The 14416-nt window shown below is 50.8% G+C and overlaps 1 protein-coding gene across 1 annotated transcript; it reads left to right on the forward strand.

Moving 5' to 3' along the window:
- DLX5 (distal-less homeobox 5) lies at nucleotides 654-5085 on the forward strand. Its single transcript, XM_018047390.1, has 3 exons — nucleotides 654-1281; nucleotides 3220-3404; nucleotides 4383-5085. Exons 1-3 carry the CDS (start codon nucleotides 927-929, stop codon nucleotides 4710-4712), a joined length of 870 nt encoding a protein of 289 aa, XP_017902879.1. The 5' UTR covers nucleotides 654-926; the 3' UTR covers nucleotides 4713-5085.

The raw sequence follows: 14416 nt of genomic DNA on the forward strand, positions 1-14416 counted from the left end.
CACCTTTTGGGGACCAGCACTTTGGGAGTCATTAAAGTATTTGTGCTTAAGGCAGTGATTTTTAAAGTCACTGTGGGCACCGGGGGCTGCAGGAACTCTTCCTGCCATTTATTGTGCATCTTGAGCACCCTTGTCTCACCCTCTCAGAAATAAAACTCATCTCCGGCAAACGAAGTGCTTGCTCCAGATTTGTCTGTCTTTCCCCAAATCGCAAATTTTCAACACATGTAAATTACAACTTAGCTCCCAGTACCCCACTAAAAATATTGTTCTCATCAGTTTCTTTTTGCCTTTGTCCCACATCCCCACTCTTCAGTGTTCAATTCCACATTCGCCCCTGGTGCAGCTGAGAAGCAAGGAGAGACAGTGGTAGACCTCATCCCAAAACATGTGCACTTTCTGAGGCTGCTCATTGGAACACATTGTCTCCAGACAGTACAGAGCTGGGTGCTGGGGCTTCTGCGTCGTCTCTAGAATTCACTGGAAACAGATTGCCTGAGACACCCCTCCTTCCCCCAACAAGCAACAACTCTGTCTCTCTCTCTCTGTCTTCCCCCCACCCCTTCATTTTTTTTCTCCCTCTTTTTTTTTTTTTTTTTTTTAAGCAATGCTTTGTTGTGCTAAAACTAGTTGGACGGGTTAGGGTGTTGCTCCTGCTCAGGAGGCCCTGGCCAATGGAACCCGATCCACCCCGCTGTGCGTAAGCGCGCAATTAAGGATTTAACCAAGGCTGTGCTGCGCTTCAGCCAGCAGTCAGCCTGCCCGAGACAGAGCCTCCGCGACTCCCAGCCTCCTCCTCGCCGCCGCCGCCGCCGCCGCCGCCTCTCCTCCTCCTCCTCTTCCTCCTCCTCCCTCGCTCCTACAGCCATGTCAGCTTAGACCAGAGCAGCCCCACAGCCAATTCGGGCCGCCGCCGCCAGCGAGCGATGACAGGAGTGTTTGACAGAAGGGTCCCCAGCATCCGATCCGGCGACTTCCAAGCCCCGTTCCAGACGGCCGCAGCTATGCACCACCCGTCTCAGGAATCGCCAACTCTGCCCGAGTCGTCGGCTACCGATTCCGACTACTACAGCGCCCCGGGGGGAGCCCCGCACGGCTACTGCTCTCCTACCTCGGCTTCCTACGGCAAGGCGCTCAACCCGTACCAGTACCAGTACCACGGCGTGAACGGCTCCGCCGGCAGCTACCCCGCCAAAGCTTACGCCGACTACAGCTACGCCAGCCCCTACCACCAGTACGGCGGCGCCTACAACCGCGTTCCGAGCGCCACCAGCCAGCCAGGTACCGGGAGAGGGGGTGGGAGTCAGGCTTCGGGGGGAGGGAGATGCGGTAGGGCACCGGGGAGCACCCGGCGGAAGGGAGTGGGGGCCGAGTTTACGAACGAGAGATTCCCGGGCCAGCATTTTAGAGATTCTTAGCAGAAGCAGCCTGAGGGGGTTGTTCGAGCCAGCGTCTCTTCTCTTCGGTCCCTTCAGGCGACCGCTCAGTCGCTGGATTCTCAGCTTGCCCGGTCAGGAAGCCAGCTAAGCTGGAAAAGGGGGTAGGGAGGCTATTTGTTGGATTTGGGAGCGGGGGCGGGGGCGGGAGGGGGGTAGGCGAGCTCGATCGGTGGGAGTCGAGATGCATGGCTGCCTCAAAGACTCCGTGGGGAACAGTCTGGGAGCAGCTGCGAGCCAGCGTGGTATGGGTGCCCGGAGCACACGGGGCAGGGTGGGGGCCAGCGAGCCCTAGCCCGCCAGAGGAAGAGCGCGCCGAGAGCCCTGCGGTTTATCCAAGGCATTTCCAAAAACAAAAAGCCATTTAAAGGTGGAGGAGGTTTGCTGAAGGGTCACGTTATTGGAGCAATATTTTTTTTTCTCCATTGGGTGCCTAAAATTTGTTTCTCCTTCCCATCTCCTTTTTAAAGGCGTCTCCTTTTTCGTCTGCCTTGAAACTTAGTTGGAGAGTTTGAGGGTTAGTGAATTTGGGCGGTAAGAGCGGTATGAGGTCTCCTTGGAGAGGTTTTGCTGGTCAGGTTTGATCTCTTCCCACCAGCACATTAATAATCCTGCTAATATTAGCATCCCCTGCTCTGGCAGAATGGAGACCACAGTCCTCATCCTCCACCCTTCTCCCAGGAGCTCGGCGCGCGCGCGCACACACACACACACACACATGCACACGCACACCCCAAGGAGAGGGTCTCCGCCCCTTTCAGAGATGGGCACTTTTGATAAGAAAGTACTTTTGTAAAAGGGGACTTGTGGCCCCAGGGCACGTTTGGAAAACACGCGTTCGGAGAGTCTCCGCTCCCGCCACCCCCCTCCCCGCGCCCCGCCAAGTCTATACTACCAAGTCTGCTAAATTCGTCCTGATCTGCCGCCCCTTTCCTACGAAAACACCCCACCGCAGATTCTTTTTCAAATTGTAACTCTTGATAAACTTTAAAAGATTGCCAGTGTGGTGGGTGGGTGGGTGGGTGGGTGGGTGGATGGGGGCGGGGGGAGGAGAAGTGGGGTGTCTTCGTTCTTTCAGTGGCTCTGTGCTTCGTGCATACATGAAAGATTTTTTTTTTTTCCTTTTGGCCAAGAACTTATTAAGTCTATTTGTAAAAGAAACCAGACACATCTGTGCCCTCGCAGATCTGCAGGGAGATTATGGGGGCTGCATAATCGACCCTCTGTCTGCGGCGGCTCGGACCGCTTGCCTCTGAATTGAAGGAGCAGTTTGCTTGTGGGTCCTTGAACTTTGGAGACCTCGGTTAGCGTCTTCCCTGCCCAAGCGTCTGGCCTCTGTGGGCGCCCGAACAGACGCTGACATAAGGGGGACCACAGTCCGGGCTTCCTCGCTTGAATCCCTGGGAGAGACGGGCCCAAAACTCACCCTAGAGCCGTCGGTGAACACAGAGTGGGACTGAAAACGAATCCGGGAGAAGCAAGAACCGCTGCAAGGGCTAAATCCCGGACGCCGAGAAGGGAGTTTTGCTGTGCCAGACGCTCTGCAAAAACCCAGGAGAACCTGAATAAACAGAGAAGGAAATTAATCAGGCTACCTGGCCTTTTACTTGAGGAGGGGTCGGGGGGAGGCGGGGAGGGTGCTGTCCCGTGAAGTAAAGGTGGTGATATGGGGAAAAGAGAGTGAAGGCTGCGTGGTAAGAATTTCAAGGACTGTATTCGCAAGTTCTGCAAAAGGGCCATTGTCTGCCAATGAGTTCTAACCGGGTCTGTTTTGATTATTTAGAGAAAGAAGTGGCCGAGCCCGAGGTGAGGATGGTGAACGGCAAACCAAAGAAAGTTCGTAAACCCAGGACTATTTATTCCAGCTTTCAGCTGGCCGCGTTACAGAGAAGGTTTCAGAAGACTCAGTACCTCGCCCTGCCCGAACGCGCTGAGCTGGCCGCCTCGCTGGGACTGACGCAAACACAGGTAAATCCGGCCGCGGCCTGGGCCAGAGCCCCGGTGGGCTGCAAGCCTGGCCGGACCGCGCGGTTCGGTCCCGGCGGGCTGGAGCCGACTCATCAGGGCCCGCGAGAAACTCGCAGACAGACACTGACCCCGCGCCCTCCCCTCTAGGCCGGGTGGCGTCGCCGTGAATGGTGGAGACGGCAGCGAGACGTCGTTCATCCCCAGAAGCAGCCCCCCGCTCTTCGAGTCTACGGGGGCTGAGGGGCCAGTTCCCTAGATTGGGAACAAGGGGAGGGTTGTCTCGAGGACACCCTCGCAGCTTTAAGAAACTGTCTAGTGCTCCGCACAGTGCAGAGCAGCGGGGGTAAGCAGGGCCCGGCCCCCGCGCGGGGGTCTCAGGCCGCGCGCTGGCGGCCGGAAGCAGAGGGTGACGCCCTGCGCCTGCGGCGGGCCCGAGGTGGGGGGCGCTGTGGCTCGGGAAAGTCTGCCCTGGATGGTCCCCTTCACTCCCACCGCAACCCCACGGGGGCCGACGGAAGAATAAAGAATGTCCTCGAAGCCGAGCAGGAGTGGGAGGAAAAGGAGGCGGTCGGGCAGCGGGGAGACCACTCCTTGGTCCTCCTCCCACCTCGCGCGGACGCGCCCCTGGCGCACGGCGCCCGAGCGGTTGTTTTGGAGACGTTCGTGGCGCCGCGTTGCGTGCTTCCAGCGCTGGGTCACACATGCGCTCTCGCCGGCGTGGACACTCGCGCCCCCTCCCCCGGCCCCAACCAAAGACTGAAGCCTGGGGTTCTGCGCCAGCGGCGGCCCCTCTGGGGCCCATGATCCAGACTGTGACCTTGGGTCCAGCCCCTTCACCATAGGCCGCCAGCTGCGGGGGGACGCCAGTGTCCGGCCTCCTGGGGGCCGAATTAAGCCTCTGGTCGCCGCCCTGGGGGAGGCGCGCGGGCAAGCACCTGAGCGTCCCGGTAACGTGTGCCTTTGTTCCCCCCCACCCAGGTGAAAATCTGGTTTCAGAACAAAAGATCCAAGATCAAGAAGATCATGAAAAACGGGGAGATGCCCCCGGAGCATAGCCCCAGCTCCAGCGACCCTATGGCGTGTAACTCGCCGCAGTCTCCAGCGGTGTGGGAGCCCCAGGGCTCGTCCCGCTCGCTCAGCCACCACCCTCATGCCCACCCTCCGACCTCCAACCAGTCCCCTGCGTCCAGCTACCTGGAGAACTCAGCTTCCTGGTACCCGAGCGCAGCCAGCTCAATCAATTCCCACCTGCCGCCGCCCGGCTCCTTACAGCACCCGCTGGCGCTGGCCTCCGGGACACTCTATTAGACCGGCCGCTTTCTCTTGCTCTCTTTTTTGGGACTACTGTGTTTTTGCTGTTTTAGAAAATCAACCTTTTTTTTAAAAAAAAGGAATTCATATGGGAAAGTTTGGAAAAACGGAAACAAAAAAAAATTCATGTGTAAAGCTTTTTTTTTTTTGCATGTAAGTTATTGCATTTCAAAGGACCCCGTCCCCCCTTTTTTTACAGACGAACATTTTTGCGCAACTGTGGACACTATCAATGGTGCCTTGAAATCTATGACCTCAACTTTTCAAAAGACTTTTTTCAATGTTATTTTAACCATGTAAATAAGTGTAGATAGAAGAATTAAGCTGTATATTCTGGATAAATAAAATTATTTCGACCATGAAAGCAAAATGTTTCTAAAAGATACTCCATTTGCCCCCCTTACAATGGGCTAGTGACATTTTGTGCAGGCTATTAAAGGAAGACAAACTGTAGAGATACAACAAAGCAAAAAGGAAAACAGAAAATGGGGGTGCATGCATACAGAACCGTAGATGTGTGTGTGTTGGATGCTGTACTTTATATGTCTATTTACATATGTGGCCTGTTTAGAGTACTGCCATATAATATATATTTAGGTGATTTTTTGCCTAACCACAAAATCATTTAGATAATTTTAAGTTTAACCCCAAATTGTTTCAGGTAGAAAGTAATGCTGAATTCTAAATACAGCCCTCCCTCTCTGTGAGTAAGAAAGAAGCAGAAATCCCTCAATAACCACTCTGAATTCTAAGCTCAAAGCAATTATGGTGGAGGCTACCCACCCCCCCCCCACCTCCATCAGCCTCAGTGTATTGCCAGAGCAATTAGACAAATTACACTCCCTTCAAAGGGAGCTTCCAGAGATGAGAAAATGAAAAAAAGAAAAAGAAAATTCCCCTCCTATTACATTTTTTAAAAAAATCTGAAATCTTTGCAGTGTGGCAAATGGTAGTGCCTTGGACTCCCTAATGTATGATTATAAATTTATCTGAGTTCTTTCACAAGAGGAAAGGATCACAGGACTTGAAAACAATGATGTACCTAAATCAGTAGGCCAAGCAGGGCATGTGGGGGGTGGGGTGGGGGGGAGGTGGTGATGGGGGTGGGGGGTTGGGGGGGTTTCTTTCGGCCAGGAAAGGGAATTGTGAGGTGGAGGAAAGGAAGGAAAGCATTGTGGCCCCACGTTGATTTCACGTCGTGTGAGATAATACTCCAAACTTAAGTTTATTTCCTTCAGCCTCTTTACCACTCTGGTTTTTTCAGGAAGGAGCTCCCCTGCTTTGCTTTTACATAAAACAGTGGCAAAGCAGGGTCCAATCGTGGGAAGTTGAATCTGTTTGCAGGGATTTCTCTTTTGTGAAGCCTTCTCCCGGGCGGAGAGGATGGACTTGCAGCAACCCTGGCCTCTGTCCCGTCCTTCTCCCCGCACCTCTGCACATGGATGTCAGCAGTATGACCACAGAGAGCTACGGCTCGGGTCTAGAGTTTCGCTCTCAGGCCAGAACTCTAGGTGTCCTTCTGACTGTCCCTTAGTCCGCCTGATTCTGTTTCCTTGGGACACCAAGGGAAATCATTTGTTGGAAATTACAAGATGCATGAGTTATATTTTACAGCTAGGAAGTCAGCAGTAATAAATTTGACAAAAGAGTCTTCTTGGGGGTGGGGAGTGGAGAGATTAGAACGTAAAAAATTACATCCTGTCATCTGAGGATTTCTGAGGTTTTTCCAGGGCTGGGAGACTAGACCTGAAAAGGCACGCTGTGTGCCCTGAGGGGAATTTGCCTGTGTGTTCTTTCGCCTCTTTCTCTCTTTCCTCTGCTCGTCTCCTTCCTTCTCTTCCTCTTGCCTTTACCTGCCAGTTTGGAAAGGCCTAGAGGAGGGTTCGAAGGTTTGCGTGTCTTGTAAGGACACCCTGCCTGGCTCCAAGGCGGCTCGTGGACCGTGGCCAGGGCTGTGGACCACCCCCTCCTCGCCCACCCCCAAAGCGGTTCCCTTTTCGAAGTTGCCTCCGCCTTTGATACCCTCCAGCTAGTCTTTCTCGAAAGAAGGTCCGGGTGGTGACGCGCCTGGGGGAAAGCCGTGCGGAGCCCACTTTGTCTTCTGCCCTGGCAGAGAATAGGAGGATGAGGGGGAAAGGTAGAGGGCTCCGTTTCCTGCTTTTCATTCTTGGCTTGTAAGTCTTTCCGGAGTTTCCATTACACCGAAAGCCAGCGTTTTATATCTGGCGGATCCGGCTGGGAGAAATCCCGCGCCCGCGGTTGCCGAGTGCCAACTTCCCCCAGCGCCGGCGCCCCTCGAAGCCCCAGGGTGCGTGCTCGGGAAGGTTGGAGGGGGCGGACCCGCTGGTGGCCTGAGGGGGGGGCAAGAATGTGCCTGGAGCACACTCTACTTTTCTACACGTGGAGAGGGCAGATATTTTTCCAGGCGTCCCCATCATCTCCCCTTCTCCTTCCCTGGCTTTGAAAAGGGGATTCCTTCACTACCACCCCACCTCGTCCGTCGTGGTCAAGCAGAGGCAAGTGCGAGTTCGGACTCTTCCCGGAAAGAAGAGGAAAGCTCTTCTTTCCTGACCACCCCCAGCCCTGACACTGCTTGTCGTTAAGGACATCGGAGCCTCGTTGCGATGCGGGCGGGCGGAGCGCTGCGCGGACAGACTTGGTTTCAGGATTCCTTCCCTTGTGCTAACCTCACTTCTTCCACTCGCAATGGCCTCTTCTCTCGCGCGGTTTTTTTTTTTTTTAAACTTGGTCTAGGAGTCGTGGACAAAAATATTCTGGCAAACCAGTCTGCAGCGGGTTTTCCCTGGCACCGCGGGGATTCTCCCTGGGGAATTTAACTCCCTGCAGTCCCGCGCCCAAGGATATAAAAATAACAGATCCTCAGCAAAGACTAAAAATATCCGTGTGATGTTCGCCTTCCTCCCACCCTCCGTTCTTCCCTCCATTGTTTACTCCTATATCTAATGTAAACGCGCACCACTCCCCGCTGGCATGGTCCCCAAATGCCCGACCCCTCTCTCCTGACCTCTGCCTGCCCCTTCCGACCTCCACTTGCCTAGCTGTCAGTGTGCTGCTCCCGAGATGTCAAGCTCACCCCCAGATTTCATTTTCTTTCCCGTGGGCTTCTTCACCGCGCCCTCACAATGCCCAGGAGGCCGAGGGCATGCTGCTGGCACGCCTGTATGACTCTTTGGTGCCCTGTCCTCCTCCCGGGCCCTCCTGTAAAAGGTGAGATAAACTGGCCTTTGTGTGAGGCTCGTGTTGGGCTAGGCGGATTTCTGCCCCTTCCCCCCCCCCTTTTTCCTGGCGGCCACCTCCTTGTGGAACAGGGGGCGGCCGGGGGAGCTGAGAGAAGCCGCATTCCTGTGGGTGCCAGGCGGCTCCAGTGCTGAGCCGCAGGGCCTGAGACACACACACACACAGGAACCCGCAGAGCTCGTTGCCCTTGATCTCGCTCTCTCGCTTTCGCTCCCGGTGGGGCACCCACCCGAGAGCCCGTCCACCCACACTCGGATCCACCCAGGTCTCGGCCTCGGGCAGGAGCGTGTTGACCTGCACACCAACACACGCACACACCCCCTTCCGACGACACACAGGCCAGGCCAGGCCAGGCCAGGCTCTCCCCGCCCATGCCAATCCTCTCTCTCCCGCCCCTTATCCCACAATCCCAGACGCGCCGGCTGGCCTCCTTTGGCTTCTTTGATCCCACCGGACGCCCCACGGCTCGCGGCGTCCTGGCCGCGCCGTCCTGGGAGTCGCCCACAGCGCGCCAAGGCCAGGCGGCGCTCGCCTCCTCGCAGCGCGCCCTGCAGTTTCCTCTGGCCTTGACACCATTCGGTCTCCGGAGCTCTCCAGCCCGAAGCGCGAGGGACGTCTCCTGGAACACTACCCCTTACCCCTCTCCTGCCCCCTCCCCAGAGCTTCTTTTATTCGAAGAGAGGGACCTTTAGGGCTACCCAGCCACCACCCCCTCCCCGCCCCATCCCGCAACCCCCGGGATGGCGCGCCTCCCCCTGGCCACTGGGAGCTCGCCAACCCGGAGCGCTCCAGCCCTCCCCTGAGGCACGCCCTGAGGGCAGACGCCCTCCGGCACCTCTGGGAAGCGCGCCACGCCGGCGGATCCGCCTGCGGTCACCCCTCTCCTCCGCCCAGAAGCACCCCCTCCCACAGCAGCTGGGCGGAGGCTTCAGCCTCCGGGGAGGTTGGGGAGGGGGCGCTGCGGCTTGCTCCCGCCCTCCGCGCTCTCCCAGGTTGCCTGCGAGTGTTGCACACTGTACGTGGTTTTTTCAGAGTCACAGCGAACTCTGGGCCTCGAAAACAGCCCCAATAGCGGTAGCACATGTGGGATTGGCTAAATATTTTCCTACGCAGTCCGGTCTCCCACCCCCCGCCCCATCCGTTTTCTTTTGCATCTGACAAGCTTTAGGTTCCCCGGTGGTACAGGGCAGAAAGTACACGTAGTGTCGACTGCGGAGGGGCGGGGGGAGACTTCCCTTTCAATCATCCAGTGTTGTCGGCTGTAATGTAATAACCTGTTTTATAGGTCGAGCTCTAACCATAAAGATAGGAACCGAGGGAATTTACATGAGTCTCTCTTTAAAAGAGAAGAGAGTCCTGATTTGCAGCAATTAAGTGTCTTTGCTCTTTTGTTCGCTGGGACTTCGTATTTACTTCTGCTTTACAGGGACCCGAAGGAGTCTCTGCCAAAAGCGCACGTATTATTGAGTCTGTTCCACATCCTAAACCAAGATTTATATAAAATAGTGAAATACCACACATTACGACCTTTCGCCACAGGAAGGGGAAAAAAGTGGCTTCATAACATCATTCTACACACACACACACACACACACACACACACACACACACACACCCTCTAAGTTTCAGCAAGGATTCTCTGTCAAACCTCCACCACGCACAGTCTAGTGTGTATATGTATATGTATATATATATATATATATTTTTTTTTTTTTAAGAAGTAGGTGAAGGTGAAGCTATGGTTTATTTTAAAGTTTTTTTTTTTTTTTTCCTTGCAAAGGCGAGAAAACCCTGGAAGCTCTTTGTCATTCAAGGACTATTTCTGCCGTTTGCCATTTGCAAGGTGGGAGAAGAGGGCGGGGCAAGAGGCAGGATATGGACTCAACTTTCATCTGTAAGCAGGGGTCACTAAACAGGAGACATTTCATTATTGCCCTTAAATTCACAGGAGCTAAGGAAGCCTGCTTGCCACCCTGCAGGGTGGGCCTGGCTGGGTAGCTCCAGGGTTCCCTAGGTGGTGGGAGGAGAATCATCACACACTGTCCTAGAGGCTGGAAAAGATGCCTAGGAAATTCTCAGTTCTCATGGTGGGAAAAATGAGCTACTGGGAGTATACCAGATTTAGGTCTCCCTAAATCTGGACCAGGACGTCCCCACCAGGAACCAGAAATTTCAGCCGGGGCAGGGTTTACCTTCCAGAAGGCAGCAGCTGGAACCCAGAGTCTGCTCTCACTGTGGAACCAGCACAGTGCTCCAGTGTCTCTCCAGACTCTCTTGCTATAATTCTCTAACTCCCTCTCTCCTCTGTCCCTCCAGTTTAAGGAGACTGACCTTGCTCTTTAACAACCATATCTGGGGGCAGGGCCAGTTCTTTATCAAAAACACCAGACTTTCTGGAATACAAAAAGAAGTACATTAGTGACTGGTAGCAAAAGAAGCAGCTGGACTGCTTGACATGAGAAGGGGTGGGTTAATTAATAAAAGTTAATGATAGGATTAAAGCCTATAGCCAGCCAAGGTGAGTAGAGAAGAGGGCTTCCCATCCGGCTTTATTTAATTAGCAGCAATTAATACATTTTCTGCTAATATCCTTTAGGACTCTCAATGACTTGTTCTCAGTGAAAGAGAATGGAGATGAAGCTTAGGAACACTTACAAACACCCAGGGCATTTTGCTCTGATGACAGGAGAGATTGAAAATTCATTTAAGAAAATGTTCATAAACAAGTGACAGGCACTTTCTGAGGCTGCCTTGGTGGAAACAATGATGAAACTGACAAATGTTCTTTGCTTGGGGGAGGGGCGCTTTTTTTTTTTAAAAAAAGGAAGATAATGCTTTAGGAGAGAGAAGTGGGGGAAAGACAGGTTTTAAAAAAAAGAAAGAAAAAAAATTATTTCAGACACCAGGCAGCAGCAGATGTAGAAGCCCTTGCAAACACATCAGCCCTCCACATATTGAAGATTTGGACACGTAATGCTTCAGACCACTGATTTGCTATTTTCTTAATTCCCGCTCTTCTTTTTCCATATGAATCAAACAGTCTTTTGTCCTTCAGGGTTTGATTTGATCGCTACTGTTCACGTTTCACTTTTGTATTTTCCTCTTCCTATACCATTACTCATTGAGTGCCCTGTGAAATTACAATCGTACATTTTCAACTCAGCAACCCATTTGCAGTACAAAAATAGGGTCTAAATAATGGCTGAATTAGCCCTACTGGACAGTTTCAGATGTAACACTCTGTAATAATTATATTGCAGGCTGGATTAGGATGCTATTATCATAATCTGGACGTTTACAATTATCTGTAATTTGCAAAGATGCGCCAGGTCTTGATTACAGCAGTTTTTTTTTTTTTTTTTTTTTTTGTATCACGCTAACCATCACTAAACAGTGACAGTAATAACAGCTAATTTTGCTGGCAATATAAGAGGTGCTGGGGTGTGCAAACAATTTCACACCTGGATGTGCTCACTCAACCAAGAATATAGAGAAAGAGCTTCTGCCCTGAGACTCAGAAAAATATTCTCCTCTGCTTCTGTTCAGTATAGATTTCTAGACCCTGATCATTGCTTAAGAGAGATTCACTGGGGGTAAGTTTTTATTTCTTGCATACTACAAGACACAGCTCATATTTCTATTCTCACACAAAGCTGTATGTATTGCTGTTGTGATTTGTTATGGACTGCAACTTTGCTCTAGAGATGGTTTTCATTTCTGACCTTTTATTCCACTTTAACAGTAAAAGGGTTGTGGTTCTGGTGAGTGACAATGATTTGGGTGAGAATCGGATCCTTAAGAAGTCGATCTGTCTTTTTTGCTTTCTGTGCTGTTGATGCTTGGTGCAGCTTGTGACTGGACACTGGGACGTGCACCAGGTTTCTGTAAGGTATGAAGGGAAATCTGCTGGAGATTCCAGGCTGAAATATACTTTGAAACATTGTTACTCAAAACTAGTCCTAGACAAACCCATGGAGGTCTTAAACATGGTGATGGTTTTAAGTTTGGGGGCATTGAGACTGCAAATAGAGCTCGCTGGGGACAAATGCCCCTTTAGCATCACAGATATGCGGACATTAGCAACGGCAGGTGTAGTCTGAATCTTTCCGACTTTCTAGTCCCTTTGACGCCTTCCTATATTGGGGAGAAAGTTTCCGGAATATCTGGCCTCCAAAACCACTGCTTTACAGTGTCTTTGCCTCAAGCTGGGGGCAGGGGAAGGGGGAAGGCGTGGGATGCTGACCGTAGAGCTGTGGCCTGAGAGGCCCCAGTGCCGAGACCTTAGGATTGCAGGCCCGATTGGCTGAGACGCAGAGTCGAGCTGTGGAGCCAGGGAACCCGTTTGATTTAGGGACATGCCAAGGAAGACTCTTGCAGACGTGGTGCAGTTCTATCTATAGATGATGCTCTTTCCTGACCTTGTAGATGCTGGAAGCAGCTAGAGAGTTTATGGGTAGGAGCCTGAGAAATTTTTGTTTCCCTCACCTCAGCACAGAAACGGAAAGGCCCTTCTCCGGAGGAACGTTTGTGCTAAATTATGTCAAAAAATAAATGAGATGCTTATTGGCACCGAGAAGAAATTTCTCCCCTTCACTCTCACTCTTCCCAACCATTATTCCTTTTTTTTTTTAACTTGAAAAATATTGTCAGAACGAGGCTCTAGAACTCGAACTCTGGGAAGTTCGAACGTGGGGAGGCGTAGTAGGCGCTGAGACTTCACCCACGCCCCTCCTACCAATCCCTCTCTGGGGAATCAGTTTACTATGGGGTCAATACCTTCTAAAGAGCAAGAATTATTAACCCTTGCTGTTCAGAGGACCCAGAGGAAGCCCATTTCCAATGCCAGTTCCTGGGAGGATCCCTTGATAGAACTTCCTGTTTAATTAAACTTGTATTAAGAGATGGATCCACACTGGAGCATCATGGTAAAATCTCCAATGTGTTAAAATGCATTTTCTGGGTTTCAGAATTCCATGCACTCTCAGTGGTTTGGCATGTGTCTGGTGATTTTTTTTTAAAGAAAAATCAGTGTTGGTTTCGATGTATGGTAGCTTTCTCTCTAACGTAATTTGAATAATTCAGCAAAGCCCCACTACCAGCTGTACTTCTGCAGCCTCTTCCATTCTTTTCAGCATTATAATTTTGGTTAATTTTCAATTTTAGGTCCTACGTCTCTGCAATTTGTGTATGAATAACAGAATAATTTCCCTCTTTTGTTTCGCCTTTCCTGTTCCTGAATCTAAATAAAGATGGCTTTTTAGTATTAAAAGTGGAAGAAAATTACAGGTAATTATCTTTGACGGTAAAAACGCTGTAATCAGCGGGCTACATGAAAAATTACTCTAATTATGGCTGCATTTAAGAGAATGGAAAAAAACCTTCTTGTGGATAAAAACCTTAAATTGTCCCCAATGTCTGCTTCAAATTGGATGGCACTGCAGCTGGAGGCTTTGTTCAGAATTGATCCTGGGGAGCTACGAACCCAAAGTTTCACAGTAGGAAGGGGGAAAAAAGAAAAGAAAACATTTTTCCTAATGTAACAATACGAATGCTAGAAAATGACAAGACTGATCGGTTTTAAACCATTCTGAAGACTGACTGAGCGTGGAAGTTGCTCAACAAAAAAAGGAACGGGTATATTGGTAAGTAGTCTTTGCTTTGTGTCTAATTATAGTGACTGTCCTTTTGCACGACTGTATGTCGCTGTCATTATATGGAGCACTCTGAGTATCTCTATTGACTTCTGATAAATGGCTCAGTGGTTTCAAGGTTCATAATTTGAAGGATGCCCAGGTCTGTAGCCATTAATTCTCGCAGTATGGGGCTTCCTGCTTGCATGACGAAAGGACTTTTCATTTTCATTATTTCTGTGCTTTCTACAAGATCAGAAGGAAGGATGTATTTCATCTAAGATTGTGTGTTTTCCTATCTAGTTAGCTTGCAAAGGGTTGCAAAAGTGAAATAGTCCTAATTGTGCATTTAGTTTGTTTTTTTCCCTCTGATTCTTTCCTTTTTGTTTGTTAAAAAAAAAAAAAAAACACACAAAAAGCTGCTTCCAAACAAAGACAAATACAGCTGTATTATTTTGGCTGAGGAAAAGGAAAGGAGAATACTCAGTTTCAGCACTGGAAACTACTGGCTGTCTAGAGGTTAACCTGGGGTTAGATCGTTCTAATGATTCTTAAAAATAGATAAATGTGTAGAAATTACAATAAAATAGAATATATAAAGGAAGTTGAGAAAACATCTATGGTTAATGTTAAAGTACTTAAGACAAAGGTTAGTGCTGCAAACTGGTACCTTTGCAGGCACTTGATGTTTATATATAGGGTTTCCCATATTAGGAAATAGGAATTCTTTTAAGAGTGATAGAAAATATACTGGGGGCAGGGAGAAGGGGGTGGTAAGACAGAGACACACAAAGAGAAATATACAGGACACTC

The sequence above is a fragment of the Capra hircus genome, chromosome 4 (genome assembly GCF_001704415.2).
Source record: "Capra hircus breed San Clemente chromosome 4, ASM170441v1, whole genome shotgun sequence".
Taxonomy (NCBI): Eukaryota; Metazoa; Chordata; class Mammalia; order Artiodactyla; family Bovidae; genus Capra; species Capra hircus.

What these genes read in the sequence shown, in the direction of transcription:
- DLX5 (XM_018047390.1), top strand. Translation starts at nt 927, where the DNA reads ATGACAGGAGTGTTTGACAGAAGGGTCCCCAGCATCCGATCCGGCGAC. An exon ending in GAGCGCCACCAGCCAGCCAG is followed by an intron (nt 1,282 to 3,219) that starts GTACCGGGAGAG and finishes TTGATTATTTAG; the next exon opens with AGAAAGAAGTGGCCGAGCCC. An exon ending in TGGGACTGACGCAAACACAG is followed by an intron (nt 3,405 to 4,382) that starts GTAAATCCGGCC and finishes CCCCCCACCCAG; the next exon opens with GTGAAAATCTGGTTTCAGAA.